Source organism: Phragmites australis, chromosome 3, assembly GCF_958298935.1.
Source record: "Phragmites australis chromosome 3, lpPhrAust1.1, whole genome shotgun sequence".
Lineage (NCBI taxonomy): Eukaryota > Viridiplantae > Streptophyta > Magnoliopsida > Poales > Poaceae > Phragmites > Phragmites australis.
In genome coordinates this window covers 46,727,614-46,742,276 of record NC_084923.1, presented here as the reverse complement: position 1 = coordinate 46,742,276, position 14,663 = coordinate 46,727,614, and the positions used below count along the sequence as shown (strand labels likewise).

General features: G+C 40.0%; 1 protein-coding gene across 3 annotated transcripts; it reads right to left on the bottom strand.

Annotated features, from left to right (window-relative positions):
• Positions 1-784: 784 nt before the first annotated feature.
• LOC133913481 (uncharacterized) lies at positions 785-14,068 on the bottom strand. Of its 3 annotated transcripts, none has more exons than XM_062356647.1 (28): positions 13,639-14,068; positions 13,425-13,519; positions 13,097-13,196; positions 12,354-12,458; positions 12,106-12,268; positions 10,276-10,396; positions 10,114-10,176; positions 9,653-9,733; positions 9,492-9,583; positions 9,262-9,412; positions 8,794-8,880; positions 7,835-7,954; positions 7,593-7,724; positions 7,406-7,503; positions 7,207-7,330; positions 7,012-7,119; positions 6,582-6,726; positions 5,253-5,363; positions 5,089-5,158; positions 4,911-4,983; positions 4,006-4,182; positions 3,808-3,918; positions 3,496-3,666; positions 3,240-3,395; positions 2,533-2,766; positions 2,227-2,385; positions 1,907-2,016; positions 785-1,830 (listed from the first exon to the last, which is right to left on the bottom strand). In XM_062356647.1, the coding sequence occupies exons 1-28, from the start codon at positions 13,796-13,798 to the stop codon at positions 1,296-1,298; spliced, it is 3,852 nt and encodes a 1,283-aa protein (XP_062212631.1). In that variant the 5' UTR covers positions 13,799-14,068; the 3' UTR covers positions 785-1,295. The 3 variants fall into 3 exon arrangements, with proteins under 3 accessions (XP_062212631.1, XP_062212632.1, XP_062212633.1); XM_062356648.1 differs by having other exon boundaries at positions 5,095-5,158; positions 13,639-14,067; XM_062356649.1 differs by lacking the exons at positions 12,106-12,268; positions 12,354-12,458; positions 13,097-13,196; positions 13,425-13,519; positions 13,639-14,068 and adding an exon at positions 10,652-10,851.
• Positions 14,069-14,663: the final 595 nt, after the last annotated feature.

The window sequence follows — 14,663 nt, the reverse complement described above, 5'->3', positions numbered from 1 at the left end:
GAGTAAGTGACGCAATCGCCATCAATTTCTAGCGAACAAGTGCCACGTGAAAAATAACGAACTACTACTGCTCTTCAAGTGGTTTGTGGCTTTGCGCAAGTATTCTACTCCTAATACAACTTGTCACGCTGGGCCTGCTCGACTGGCGAGCTCATGCATTGGATCGCGCAGATGACGCCGTGTTCGTTAATCCACCCGGCCTCTCGCCCACTAGCCACTGACTCCTCTCCAGATTTGGGAGAATACGATTAGAAAATGACACAACAAACAAGGTATCCAGAAGCAGAGAACAACCGCCAACTGGGTATCCATGGCTCCATGTGATGCGGATTCACATGTCATGCGCAACAGCTGAAGCAAACGCAGCTTGTTTGCATGGCCGTGTCGCCGCTCGACACAGGTTGAAAGCCTGCAAGATTTGGGAGATACTAACAGATCAACCCGTTCGATACCGTCAAGCGCTTGTGTAGTGACCTGGATCTAAAGAAGAATTGCGTGTTTGAGAAAAAAAATGACGTTCAACAAAAACATGTCAACACGAGGTAATACGGCGATTTCAATCTTACGTCACATTTCTTAGTGCAAAAACGTAGTGATTATGTGCCACGAAGGACTGTTGAGCCAAATGAACAGCACTGACCACAAATAAATACAGGCGAAAATTGTGGAGAATATTGGGAATCAAGATAAACACAATACATGATTACCAGGGGGGCACAAAGGAAGTCAATCTACTAATATAAAAGGAATGAAAAAAAAATTACGGTACAATGTGGCCTCACAATTAGCCAAACAAAATATGACGTCCATAGAATAAAAGTGCCAAGAAGAATGTCTAATTACCTCGCACAAAATACAGAAAGTTAATAACTGAACAACTATTACTACATACTGCATCTGAGAAATGTCTAACAGTGAGGTAAGATTAAAAAGGATGTACAAGAATAGTATAAGAACCTACAAGCTAAAGCAACAGTTCGACAAACGAAACCTCTGTCGTATCAAGTCTGGATCTTTCCTCGGACCAAAATTTCACCCACAACAACTGTATACAAGTAGTCACCAGAATTATCCTTGAGGACTTGTGTAAACATATCAGTATTGGAGCTGAACGATCAAAAAGAATATCCACATATACGCCCACTCTATATTCAATCAGGGAACTTACAGGGCACATCATCACACCACCACAGGATTGGGTTGGTGGGGGCTTACAGCTTTCACTCTGCTGCCGTCGGGTCCCGGGCTGAACTACATGGATGTTCAAGGTGGTTTTCTCCTGTCCTCGTAATTCACTAGGCACCTTTAAGAACTGTAACATAGAAGGGATGCCCTTGATCACCGCCGGATGACCATCTTTCACTTTCATCCACTTGTGCTCCTTCAGATGGATGCATTTTCCAATGCAGCTCATAATTAGAAAAATTGTATGTACCAGGTGCAAATATGCACATTTTTAGAGGAACTCTAGCAGAACTTTCAGGTTGCAACTCAACTTGAGCAGAACTCAATGAACACCAAACATACGGTGAAATGCTCTCCGAAGATTGCTTTTCATAATGTGTACCCTTGGCACTAGAGATCGCTTTTATATCATTTTCCAGAGATACATCATACCATCCACCTTGAACACTGGTAGAATCCGGCGGATGTACAGTTCGGCTTTTGTTGGGCATACCATCAAAAGTAACCACTCTCACCAAAATCTTATGTCCCACAGAATTGTGAATCACCAACTGGACATTAACCTCACAGTAAGACTTTGAGAAATCATGACTAACAGTTCGAGGTCCTTCCATAAGCCACCATATAGGGCTCTGGTTTAGAGCACTGAGAAAAAAAAGATGGGATCAGCATATGTTCAAGGCCAACAAAGGTCCATCCAGCTAAAGGTTCTAGAACTTGCCTGCAGTGACATGCGTGATGGGAAATTAGTCGTAAGCCTGGTACTGACTTGGAAGAGTTATCAGCTACCACCTTTGAGATCAGAACAAAATCAAGAAGGCTGCATGACCCCTGAACAGGATACAAGTCAACATATAGGTCAAAATTTGATTAATCATCGGTCAAAAGCATGAAAATTATGCACATGCCCATACATCCACTGGACAGTTTGCTAGTCAAGTTCCCGTTGAGGACCTTGAAGGTTGGGGTTAAGACCCTAACCAGGTGGATAACCCTTCGAAACGGCGTGAAAACGGTACTGTATAAAACCTTAGTACTCACCTTAGCTAGCTTCCCTTGCCTGTATCTTTCTTGATAGTGAAAATCAGCAAGAGGAGATCGAGCAATGTCAAACACATCAGTACTGCCCCCAGGACATAAAGCCATATCGCTTCTAAAGGAACTGCTTTCTTCCTCTTTACATGAATCAGTTCCGAAATCCTAAAAACGAAGCATGCATTGGGAAAACATGTCACTACTTTGAATTTGCAAGATGTAATGAACAAGAGCATAAATAAGGCAATGAAAAACATGGTATGTGACAACTGTTTTGTATCTGGCAGCTTAATTAAAGAATGGACCTTCAACCTTTATCTTGAAGAAGCATGACACAGCCTGATTTGCGAATACTGTTTCAACAGAGCTGATCGAATTGCATGAAGGCAATGCTGAAACTACCCATTTACTGCCAACACATGACAACTGATGAAGTATAAATGACTCTGATGGAGTCCTGTTCATGACGTCCATGCGCACGATATACTCTTGCAATCTTGATGAGCACATACTTATAGCGAAGGATACGTCAAGTGATGGCAAAACCTGTAAAGAAGAATTACTTAGAGCTCAAGAAATCTTATCTCATTAGGAAGTTCTGGCAGCACAAATACAGGTAGCTAGTGCTTAACCAAAAAGATAATAAATGATAAAAAAGAGATAATAGCACACACCAAATTAACCAGTCCCTCTCTCACAACTCTCTTTTGTTCCGAAGCTTAAGGACATAAATACTATCAGTATGCAGGGAAACAATTATAAACATCTTGATGTTGCACTTTTTTACAATTTAGCATTTTCACCCTGGTAAAATAATTCTATTGAAAGGACACTCAACACTTCACCCATGCAGAGTGCAACGTCGACCATGACTGAGACCCTCTTCGAGACCCCTGAATCCCAACCAAAGGTTTGGTACCAGTTAAAAAAACACTGATACATGCATTATGCTTGTGCAGACAATCCTATAGTGTAACATAACATCCTAATACAAATCAATTATGGGCACAAACCATTACCTCAAGATTGTAATGCATGCGCAGTGTACGGTATATCATGTCACTAGAACCCTCAATGTCATAATATAGAGATATATAAAGAGAAAATTTTCCCGGGGTTGCAGCATGAAACCAAATAGGCCAAGAGAGTGTTGCTCCCCCTTGGATTTCAATATCCTGGAAAGAAAGGGAGTCAATATGTGCGAAAGAAACTTTCAATGTGGATTGGACTATTGAAGTACAAAAAACAAAAAGACAATGCCTTAAACCACCTTACCTGAGGAAATGCAAAGAGCAAACCCCTGGATTTTTCCTTAGTAATTTTTGGCGATACAGCATTTATTTCTGACTGTGCATGTTTTCTTAAGCAGTGCGGAAACTCAAGGTCGATGTCTGATGAATCACCAGGAATTACAAATCTTGGGTTGCTAATTTTCATTTTTATGCCCTGCATTACAGCATTGGAAAGGGTTAACAAAGGACATGGTGCTCAAGACATGCATAAAGTTACTCTCATTTGTAGAAAACTATGCAACTCTTTATTATTGGAAAGACAAAGAAGAGAAGAAAAAGTGGCCAGAGTTAGGACCTTCACAGTATAATCTGAATGGTTTCTCAGATTTAGCGTGAGGAGCTGTAAATCACCAGCAAATGCTCTTGTTGGCATGCACTCAATACATCCTGTAAGTTTTGGTAAACCCTGGAGGCAAAGAATATAAAATCTTCCACAAATCATCAGAATCTAATATTTGAGAGGAGAAATCTAGACAACACTGCAAGCTATAACCTTGATTACAATCAGACTGTTGGTCAAAGAACGACGAGGGCCACTTTTCCCTTTCTTGTTTTTCTTTCGTGTGTCAAATTCAAAGTATTGATAGCCTACTACTGAATCTGACAGTGTCCACTTAATCCCAACTAACTTCAGAATACCTTCAACTTTTGGAGTAACATCAAGTTGCACCTAATAGGATAGAAAAGAAATGAGCCATTATCTTGAAAGACTGTTTACAAATATCACAACAACTATACGAAACAATGAATGTCAAAGATATCAAATCAGCAAAAAACAAATTTAAAGGTAACAAAGGGTTGAATTCAGAACAGAATGACGTACTGATGCATCTATTCTACCAAAATGTATTTGATGAAACAATGACAAAAATGAGGGAATAGCCAGTTAAGTATTTGACCCTTGTTATGATTTCACTGCACATCTCATGTAAATCAGATTTAAAAAATCCAAGGAAATGAAAAAAAATCAAAACAACATAATATAGATTGCACTACATTGAACTATTATAGGATTTCTCAGGGTCTATTTGTGGTGGACTTCTAAAAAATGTTTAACCATATTTTGAAGTATAAGAACTAGTCCTTAGCATCATTCTTTTTTTTTGAGCCAAAACAGCAAAATCTAACGGTAAAGAGATTCAAATAAATAACTAGATCCAACACTCCAACAGCAAAGCACATCAATATTGAATTGAGCCATAAGCATTTTTTTCTGTTTGACCCCTAAATATATATCATGGAACAAAAAGAGGACTAAAAGGAAATTATTAAACAGTATATGCTGTTCACCTAGTTTTTACTAAAGGTGACGAGTTAGGCTGTGAAGGCATCCTGACAAGATTTTCAAGGCACACAGAATATTGAGTAGAGAGAAAAGACAAAGAAATGGAGTCGTACTCTTTTACTTTCACCTCCCCCCAATACAATGTCAAGCTTTGACACACTGATAGTATTTTCATCAGTCTCAAATCTGTAGTGCTCAACAAGAAACAACAATGATAGCCATGAGAAACTCAGGTGGAACCAAAAACATCTACACAAACAACACCTCAAGAATTACAAAAAGAATATTTACATTGGAATTGGAACAGAGGGATCTGTGTTAGCCTTATCTTCCCCAGCATCCATGGTCAACACACTTACCTCTGCATACAACACAAGCCATCAATAGTAAACGTAACTCCTCTACATATGGATTTCTAAAAAAACTTTTTGATCTCAGGAAGGAAAATCAAATACCAGAACTTAAAGCATCCAAAGTGGTGGAAAGTTGGCACATAAGAGAGATGCCAGAAACAGCAACAGAGATTTGTAGAGGATTCTTAAGCTCAATGTTCAATTTTACTGCCTCTGCAACCAACAAAAACAGGAATTCAAAATACTATATACACAGTAAAGCGAGATGATATCAGATTGCATCCAAATTTCCGTCTACTTTGTCTCTTATTTGATGAAGAAATTAACATGAAACTTCACATAACAGTTAGCGCTCCAAGATTTTGTTCCAAGATATACTCTCTAGGAGACATGTGCGCAAGGTTCATAAAAAATGAATCCAATGGTTCAGGGGCCCCTCCAACTTATGAATAACTGGGCACAACCAAATTTCTAGTTTTCCTATGCTGAAAGAAACTTCATTGAAATTTGAAGAGCATTCCCAGAAACCTACAGCTCAGCTTTGGTTAAAATCAGTCAGTCTAGCTAGGCTTAAACTGAGACAAAAAAGAGAAGCGGAAAAGCTTGTTGGATGGATCCAATATCCAATCACCGGCTCATCCTCTCTTTCATCTACCCTTAGTGTCTGCTCCCACAGCCTCTCATGTTGGCTTCTACTGTCGCTGCTCCCGCCTCATCCTCAAGATGATACAAGTGGTGGCAGGGACAGGAGCATTGTCGACACTCAAATCACTTCAAACAGCAGCTGATTCTACAGCATGGTCAACCACTGCCTGCCCCCTCTTGTCCGGCTTGATCAAGCATCAGGTACCCCCCCCCCCCCCAACACACACACTAACAAACCAGGCTAGGGATTGTCCCTATCGTCTGCATCCAGCTACCAATACGACATCTCGTGACAACTATAAATCAAAAGGAAGCATCAGGAGGTTTGAGTCACAAGATGCACTTCAGCCAAGTCAAGAATATTTTTGCAGATAGATCAGGGAAAGTTACAGTCCATTTCAAGATATTTGACAAAGGTCAAAGATACTTAATATGTTTTAAGTGACTTTGGGGACATGTCAAGTTCAAACTCATAGCTAAGTTCAATCATACAATTTCAAGAGGACTGGTGGACAATAGATGGATGCTATTTAGAGGGCCATGAGAAGGTGGGAGAATGGCGTCCCCATTAATAATTTTCCAACATATAAGGGAAGTTATTCAGAAAGATGCACACCACATGATCAAGCCCTAAAAAAAAGGTGCATCTATCCTTTAACCAACAACGCACATGAATGCACAATTGCACTCAGACGGAGTTCTGGAGTTCTTGGTTTGATCTCAAGTTCAGTTGATTCCCTCCAGAGAAGTGCTAAGGTATAACAATGAATATTGAAAAGACATTACCTCCAGCCACACAAAAACAGTAGTCCTTGTATTTTCTCAAAGCAGAAGATTTTGGCTGAGAATCAAGCCAGTTAGTTCTGACAATTGATGATGATGGGATAATTTCTTCCTCCAGCTCCTGCCAAGTGCTTTCGCTAACATCAACCTGTTACAGAAGGCAAACAACACAAGTTAGGAGTGCCTATCAATAGCATAATTAATGTCACTAATAACTTAATACATTGTCATTAGAAAAGTTTAATTCACCATTTGGTCTATGCTTTTTCTTTCTTTCTTTTTTGGTGGGGGTGGGTGGGTGGGTATTTCAAGTAACCATTTGATATTCTACCATAATATAGGGGCAGAACCACATGTTCATTGTTTGATTGCTCCCATAAATGCAAAGATACATAAATTAGAAATAATCCTGATATATTTGTGTTGGCCTTACATCTGCATCCGATGCATAAGTGCGATGATCTTCATATATAACTCTGAGTGATGACATGTTGAAAACAGGAAGTTGAAGCTTGTAAACATCAAATTTATTCCCCGTGCTCTGTATAGACAAAAAAACTCACAGATTATAAGTGTAATAAAGTTTGGTTCAAACAAGGTGCAAAGTATAGTAGATCCGGTCAAGAACCTGAACAAAATGGAAAAAATCGTTGAGGAACACGCTTTGTTTAGTCTGCGACTGATGGCTACAAGCAATGGCCTCCAGCAGGTGCTTGCTAGCTACATCAAATATCCCAAGGACTCCATACCACCTATTTGTACAACCAACGTCAAGTATAGCTTAAAGACAGGAATAAAATTGGATAGAAGCTAAAACGCACAGCTACCTCCCAACATTAAAATGTACATGATCATTGATGTAACTCCATGGATATTGTTTGTAAACGAACAGAGCATTTCTGTAAGCCCGAACAGCATGTTGTTTCTGCATGTACAGAAGAATAATCAGTATTCAACAACAATTCAATCAACTTCTAAAGCATTTATAACTGCAGTAAAAAATAATATATACACCTGATCAGACATGTAGTAACTATTTCCAGCTAAGATGAGGTGAAATCCGTACTTCCGAAGCATAGGTGGACTGGACAACAAATAGCAAGAAGCTGCTTGCTCAAGCAGTATAGCAGAATGCAAGGAAGGTTCCTGAACAGTAGAAATTTCCATCAATTGAGTATATAATGAACTAAAAAGCTTCACCAAAAGAGAAAAAGGAACTAGAATTCAACATTATGCATGCTTGATGCAAATTCTACCTCATTAGAAATGCGGAAATACACACTTGATGCCTCCCTATACTGTCCTCTTGCTTTAAGCATTTCTGCCCACCAAAGGCCACATCTAGTAGCATTTCTCTGCCCAGAAGATCCAATCCTCTGCAAACATTAAAACTAAATTACACTCTGAAGGGATAAGAGCAATATAAAACAAGAGAAATTGAAGAGTCAACAATGTTATTTAAACCCCGTATGCCTGTAATAATATCTTGTCGTGGGCAATATATTCCACTTTGTATCCCAAACACTTCTTCTAAACATGGCTCAGGTTTATCATATCCGAACAGTCAATACCAGAATGTCCATACGCAACTTTACATTAAAGAGGATAATTTTAAGTCAGTCTCGAATCCGCACATTCTGACTATTTCTGGCACATTGAAGGTTACTGAAAGATGTCAGAAACCAGAATGTATATATGCCTGAAACTGGTGACCAGTCCAGAAGCCATTATCCCAACTCAATTTTGGTACACGACATCTAAAGGGTTTGGAGCAGGCTATCACCAACATGACAACTATAGCATCCAACACCGTCATCATAAATATCAATGTTTTACTGCTAGTATTAATATCATATGGATGTTTTAATGAGTCAAATGACAAACTATATGCAGAGTAAATTTATTGACACGTGATGCAAGGATATTCACAAAGGGGTCCTTGCTATTTTTGTTACAACCATTGCTCAGGCTAGGCTTCCATTAATTATTAATTGGATATCAGACGTAACTTTACTAGAATAGGCAGGAGATAGTGTTCCACACAAAATGGGGTTTGGGCTGCTCTCCTTGCCCTGTGTATGAAACATGGGGCAGTAGCGTAATACCACAGACCAAAAACTACATCTCTGGGGAATTACAATATTAAGCAAGAATTGAAAGGAAAAATTATTTGCCTATGTCTGGAAACCTAGAAGTGAATTTCTAAAATAAATACCAGATATGTACTGAAGGCATTTTCCATGCAATATTCTGCGTCCTTCCTTGACTGATCCAACATGAAATAGCAGAGTCCACTCATCTCCTGCAAAAGGACGAATATACTATCACATAGTGAATATCTAGTTTGAGTGTTGGACACCAGGCCACCACAACAAATTCAAACTTGTTCCACTACTCATGGAAAAGCGATTCAGCAACTCTGCAACGATTTGGAAGTAAATGAAGGCATTTGACAGCAAGTATGGGTTAGGACCGTTGGGTTGTCAATGGAACATAGTAATTGTCCACTATCAATCATTTTTACGCTAAAGAGCACCATCATGTTTGATTGATACAGAGTACCAGGGTATTCTTTAAGAATCGCCATCCTGATTGCACCTTTACGTCAAACTCAAAGACACTACATATGCAGTATGTATATCCAGGGCAAAAGTTAAGCAAAATGAATCAATAAGTCAAGCACCTGTACGCCAGCAAATCGCTTCCAAGCCTTATCAAGCTTATAATCTGTAGAGAGTAATCTGTAATTGGACAAAGCAAGCTCATAGTCCCGTAACATGAAAGCAAAATCGCTCAGAACTCTAATCTGCGATTCTATGGAGGTGAATGTATACCTGTTGGAAAAAATAGTGTTACTGCACATTAAAAAAATTCATACAGTGAAAAGTGTCAAGATCTAGAATAACCACTTGCATTGGCCCATTTGCAGCTTCTGGGACATCATCTCTCTTTCTCCACCACAAGTTCTTTATCTGATTTCTAAAACCCTTTCTTGTCGTGGCTACCTAAAACAGTACTGAATCTTGTTGGAAAAAGGATGAATGGAATAATATAACAGTATTTTAACAGCATACCTGCTGATTGAGGACACGAATCTTTTGCTCCATGTAGGGGATGATATGATTAGAAGCAAAATCTTGCATGAAGTCCTTTATCTGACAAATAAACAAAGCTCAGGAATTAAGTATCTTGTAAAGTTTGGCTGTCAGCTGAGAAAGTCTGCATGTGGCAAAGCAACCACAAAGGAAGAACTGAAGAACATCGATCTAGTACAAGAAAAATAAGAGAAAAATTGATGTTATCTCCTTGGCATCAGTGCCCATAAATAAGAACCTTATATCAACTGAGTGCAAGTTAGTTACTCCAATACTAACTATCAAAAGCTCAACAGTCTTCAACCCACCCAACAATACCCATCACCAAATAGATGAGTCATTAGGTACCGTGAAAAGTTAAACAAAGTATCACAAAACTCTGTACCCAGCAAAGCTCAATGGAGAAGCACATGCATGATATGCACCAAATGCTGTAATACCTCATTCAAATCATCCATGTTAAGGAAACAGGCTCCTTCATGATTCTTTAAACCAAGAGCTTTCTGCATTTAATAATAAAAAAGACTATAAGCAGATTGCATATTTGCTGAACTACGTAAATGTTAATGCAATGTAATATGAAGGTAATTCAGTATGCTCACATAAGGTAACCATGAATCATCAGCACTACTACCATCTGCCTCTGTAGAAGAATTTATACATAACAATTTACAATCGTTCAGACCAAGGGTGCTCCTCATTTCCGCTAGGACATTCACAGCACTTCAGAAACAAAGTAACATGGGGTCAGCAAAAAAGAAATTTGTAATTGAAATTTTAAAATATAAGAGAGAAAATTACAAGAAAGAAAACAGGTTATATGGTCAAATGTAGAAAACCCCAGGCATCATGGGTTGTAAAACATAACCCAGGTTTTATGGTCCTAATGTTTCAAAAACTCCCTATAAAAAAAAGTTACAAAAACTCCATGTCTCCACCATAAGGAAATCCAACCCGAGTTGGCAAGATCAGCCCCACCTGCAGCATACTGCAAGCCAAGGTGGAGGGGTGAGGAGGACAATGTTGCACCGCAGGAAGGCTTGTCCTGTCAAATAGGGTGGGACTTCTGTATAGTGGGGTTTAGTGAAATGTTAGGACCACAAAACCATGGGCTACCCACAAGTAGATGTTCTAGGACTTTCTTCAACTATGACCGAAAAAAAAAGCCTGTGGATTTCTGTAATGTAAACAAAACATAAAGACTTAGTAAATCAGCAATGGAACAAAAATAGATTAAAAAAGGCTAGGAAAAATAATTAGAGAGATCTTAATGTAACATCATTGTACTCTGCTCTTTGCTTGACCAATGCAAGCAGTTAAGACACGAAATATCACTCTAACTCTTACTTATATAAGCATTAGCCAAAAATAGTATCTTTTCTAAAGGGGCTTAAGTGAGAGGCGCCCTTCTAGTGGTAGTTTGCTTCCTCCAGAAGTTCGCTTCTATGAGAGGCTGCTAAGAAGGGTGCTCGACTTTCCCTAAGAAGCTGGAGAACACATTGTTTCAGGGAGCTTAAGCTTCCAGTGGCTTTCAACCCGAAAGTGGAGTTGAAGCTTCCCAAACACGGCATTGGTTGCCTTAGGATAAAAGTCTCCAGGGCATATTTTTCAGCTTATAGGTCAGTTGGGTTCTCAAGGATGCAGGAAATCGGAAGCTTGTAAGCGATAGTCAGTTTAACCATTACATAAAAACAGCCAAATTTATTATACAATTGGATAGGGTCAATGCCAAAGCAACATAACTCAACGACAAAAGAGGGCTTTAAGCATTAATTATACTGATGGAGATGCATCAATATACAGAAAGGAACTATGTGGCACGTCTAGAGTTGTTAAACCCCTCTAGACAGCAAATAAGCGGACATAAGACAAGTGGAATGGCATAGAGATGTAGCTACCACTAACATTAGCAAAATCTATTTCAGTAGAGCATATCCCATATCTGTGAGTTATGTCGATGGCCCAAGGTTGATATGCGTCTAGAGTGGACTTGATTTAGAACAATGCTTATAAACTAATTTTTCACCAAGGAACCTGACTGTAAGCTTCTAGGCAAAGAGACACATAAGCTAGTTAATGGAAGAAGCATTTAGTTAGGAAAACAGGCCCTTAAAATGTACAGAATTAGGGAAGTAACATGACAAATACTGGAAGCTATAGGACAAATGAAAATTAAACACTATGAGGAAGTCTGTCTAACCTCGGTGAAGGCAAAGAATCCAAAAAAAAAGTGAACTATTAATTATGTAGGCACTTTTTATAACCACCTCTTACCAACAAAAGCTCACAAGCAAGTATGTTTTGTCGAATCTGAAAAGGTTGGCAAGTGTAAAAGAAGAACAAACGCTACCTAGGTTTCCTAATAATTCATTTTATCAAGGCTTACGGAAGGAAACATCTTCTTTAATATAAGAAAGGGTGAAGAACTATACATCTCTTGTGGCCCCTCTTGTTGGTCATGAAGTACAAGATAATGCTTCAGAATCTGCGGATCCATTATGCCTTCATTTAAAAGAGAAGGCAACTGATTTGTGTTGAAGAGATCAACAAGTTTGCTGATTGGTTCTTTGTCCATTGATGACACAACTAGAAGACCTGTTAATAATAGATTAAAGCTTAAACAAGAACATATTCTGCAAACAAAACGACCAGCTAAGAAAAGGAAAGTGCCAAATCTCACATGCCACAGGATGGTCAAACGTTTCATGCTCCGAAAATGAGAGTGTTCGCATTAGCTCTCTATTAAAATTCTTAATCCACAACGGGCACAGCTCAGCTTCAGGCTCTGGAATTATAAAAATCAAGGCATCATATGAAGGATGCAACTAATAAGTAGCAAACCAAACACTATTCCCACAACTGAGCTTCACAAATATTGTGATCAACTTGACTAAGGCACGTGAAGCAGCCATGGCCTCTAACAGTTAGATACATCAGAGCACCAACTAAATAGAGATAGATATAATTGAAGTAACAAAGTTAATGTTGAAAGTTATTCCCAGCCATACCCCAAAAATTTCTTATTTACTAACGAAGGCGCACAGAACAGCAAGCATCACATTCTACTACCACACCATTTACAGGCAGTTTGAGTTATCCATATTATAGCATGCATGCTATTTATGTGTGCTCAGTGCTCACCCGGTAAAGCAACTTCATTACTACAAACATCACCTGAAATTAGGCTGCAACTATAGCAATCCGTCTTGAAGCAAAGCTTCTGATTGCTCATTTAAATCATATCTAGTTCACAAATTCACCTTAAAGGTTTGTAGGGCTGAGATCATTACAATTTTTTAAACCAATTAGGAAATTAGCATATAAACCCAAAAGTTTCAAGTACAGTCCAACTATTTAGTGCAATGTGAATTTCATTGGAGGACATAAAAGAGTGAATTCTAGGAGCAGAGCAAGGGATCTCACTGCCAAGTACATCTTCAAGCTGCGGCGGGTCTGCAAGCAAATCAGGAAGAGCCTTCTCATTGGCCTCGGAAACCACTGGCTTAATCCTCTTATCTGCCACCTGTTCCCAGACAACAATGCCATTAGACATTTCAATAACTACAGGTATCTATGATAAACAGTTTCCTCAAGGCTGCTCTCAGGTGGGAGACCCGGGTTCGATCCCCGGCTCTCACCCCCGGAGACGCTGTGCAGCTCCTGTGCAGCTGCATAGTGTGGGTCTCCACTTTGAAAAAAAAAAAAAAAAAAAAAAATCTATGATAAACAGTTCCAGAAGTTCGAGAATCACCTCGTAGTCCTGCTTCCGGACGTCAGAAGCGTAAACCATCCGAACTTTAAACATCTGTAGCCTGTACGGCACCTCACTCGCCGTCCGCACGGGCACTGCTCAAACACGCACAAAGAGACGGAGAACAATCCATGAGATCACAGAACCGAACCAAACGAGACGGAACATATGCTCAATGGAATTATCTGAACCCAAGCATTGGGAGGCGCATCACCGTCGATTTTTTTGAAGAGAGAAAACGGGGAGAGCATGTCCACGAAGCTGAGGCCGCTCTTGCGGCAGGCGGCCTCGGCGAGCGGGGTGGTCAGCACCATCACCACCGGGGTGATCTCCTCGAGGAGGAGCCTCCCCAGGTAGCTCCGGAGCGGATCCATCGGGCCAAAACCCTAGCAGGGCGGGCAGGGGGTTGGGCCGAGCGTGGCGGACGAGCCAAATTGGAGGGGCGACCGACTCGGGGGGAGAGGGCGCGAGCTGTGGCTTCGAGGCGAATATCCCACCTTCGCCGGGATAGGAGGCGACGGCAGGGTCGCCGTAGAAGGGGGTGATCTCCGGCGATCGTGAGGCGGTGCCTGTGGCAGTGGTGGTGGTGGTGGTGATCTGATCTGGGAGAGCGCCAGGTAGAGGAGACGACGACTGGCCGTGTTGGGTTAACCACAGCCTGCACAGGGCTAGTACTTGGGCTTCAAGGAATGGTTTACGGGCCTTGTACGGCCCATCCATACAGCCTGTTCTGTTCCTACTTTTTTTTTTTTGGGGTCCGAGTTCCAAACTGCACCTTGGTTCTCGGAATTTTCTTGTGGCCCAACCAGCTCACCTTCCGATTCATTTTTCAAAAATATAAATATTAGATAGGATAACATTAAACACAAATTTATATGAAGATGTTGATGCGTCATGAGAACGTCGCCGAAAAAAAGATGAGATTATCCGCTAATTTTTCTTTTAATTTTTTTATTTATTTTCATTAGTAAAACGAGTTTTTTTTAATTTATTTTCATTACGAGTACTTCTAGCGCCCGGACGTTCGATGTATCAGACACTTCAGTGGTCTGTTGCAACATCGAAAATAACATCTGCAACATCAGAATAACTGTTTGCAACATCAAAAAATATGCATCAAAATAGCACATCGCATACATCTGATCTAGGAGAAAAATTCCCACCGCAACATTACAACTTGTTGCATAAAAATACCGCAACATTACAACTTGTTTCATGCGATATTTTTCATGCAAAACA

What these genes read in the sequence shown, in the direction of transcription:
- LOC133913481 (XM_062356647.1), bottom strand. Translation starts at nt 13,798, where the DNA reads ATGGATCCGCTCCGGAGCTACCTGGGGAGGCTCCTCCTCGAGGAGATC. An exon ending in ATGATTCATGGTTACCTTAT is followed by an intron (nt 10,177 to 10,275) that starts GTGAGCATACTG and finishes TATTAAATGCAG; the next exon opens with AAAGCTCTTGGTTTAAAGAA. An exon ending in GAAGCTGCAAATGGGCCAAT is followed by an intron (nt 9,413 to 9,491) that starts GCAAGTGGTTAT and finishes TTTTTCCAACAG; the next exon opens with GTATACATTCACCTCCATAG.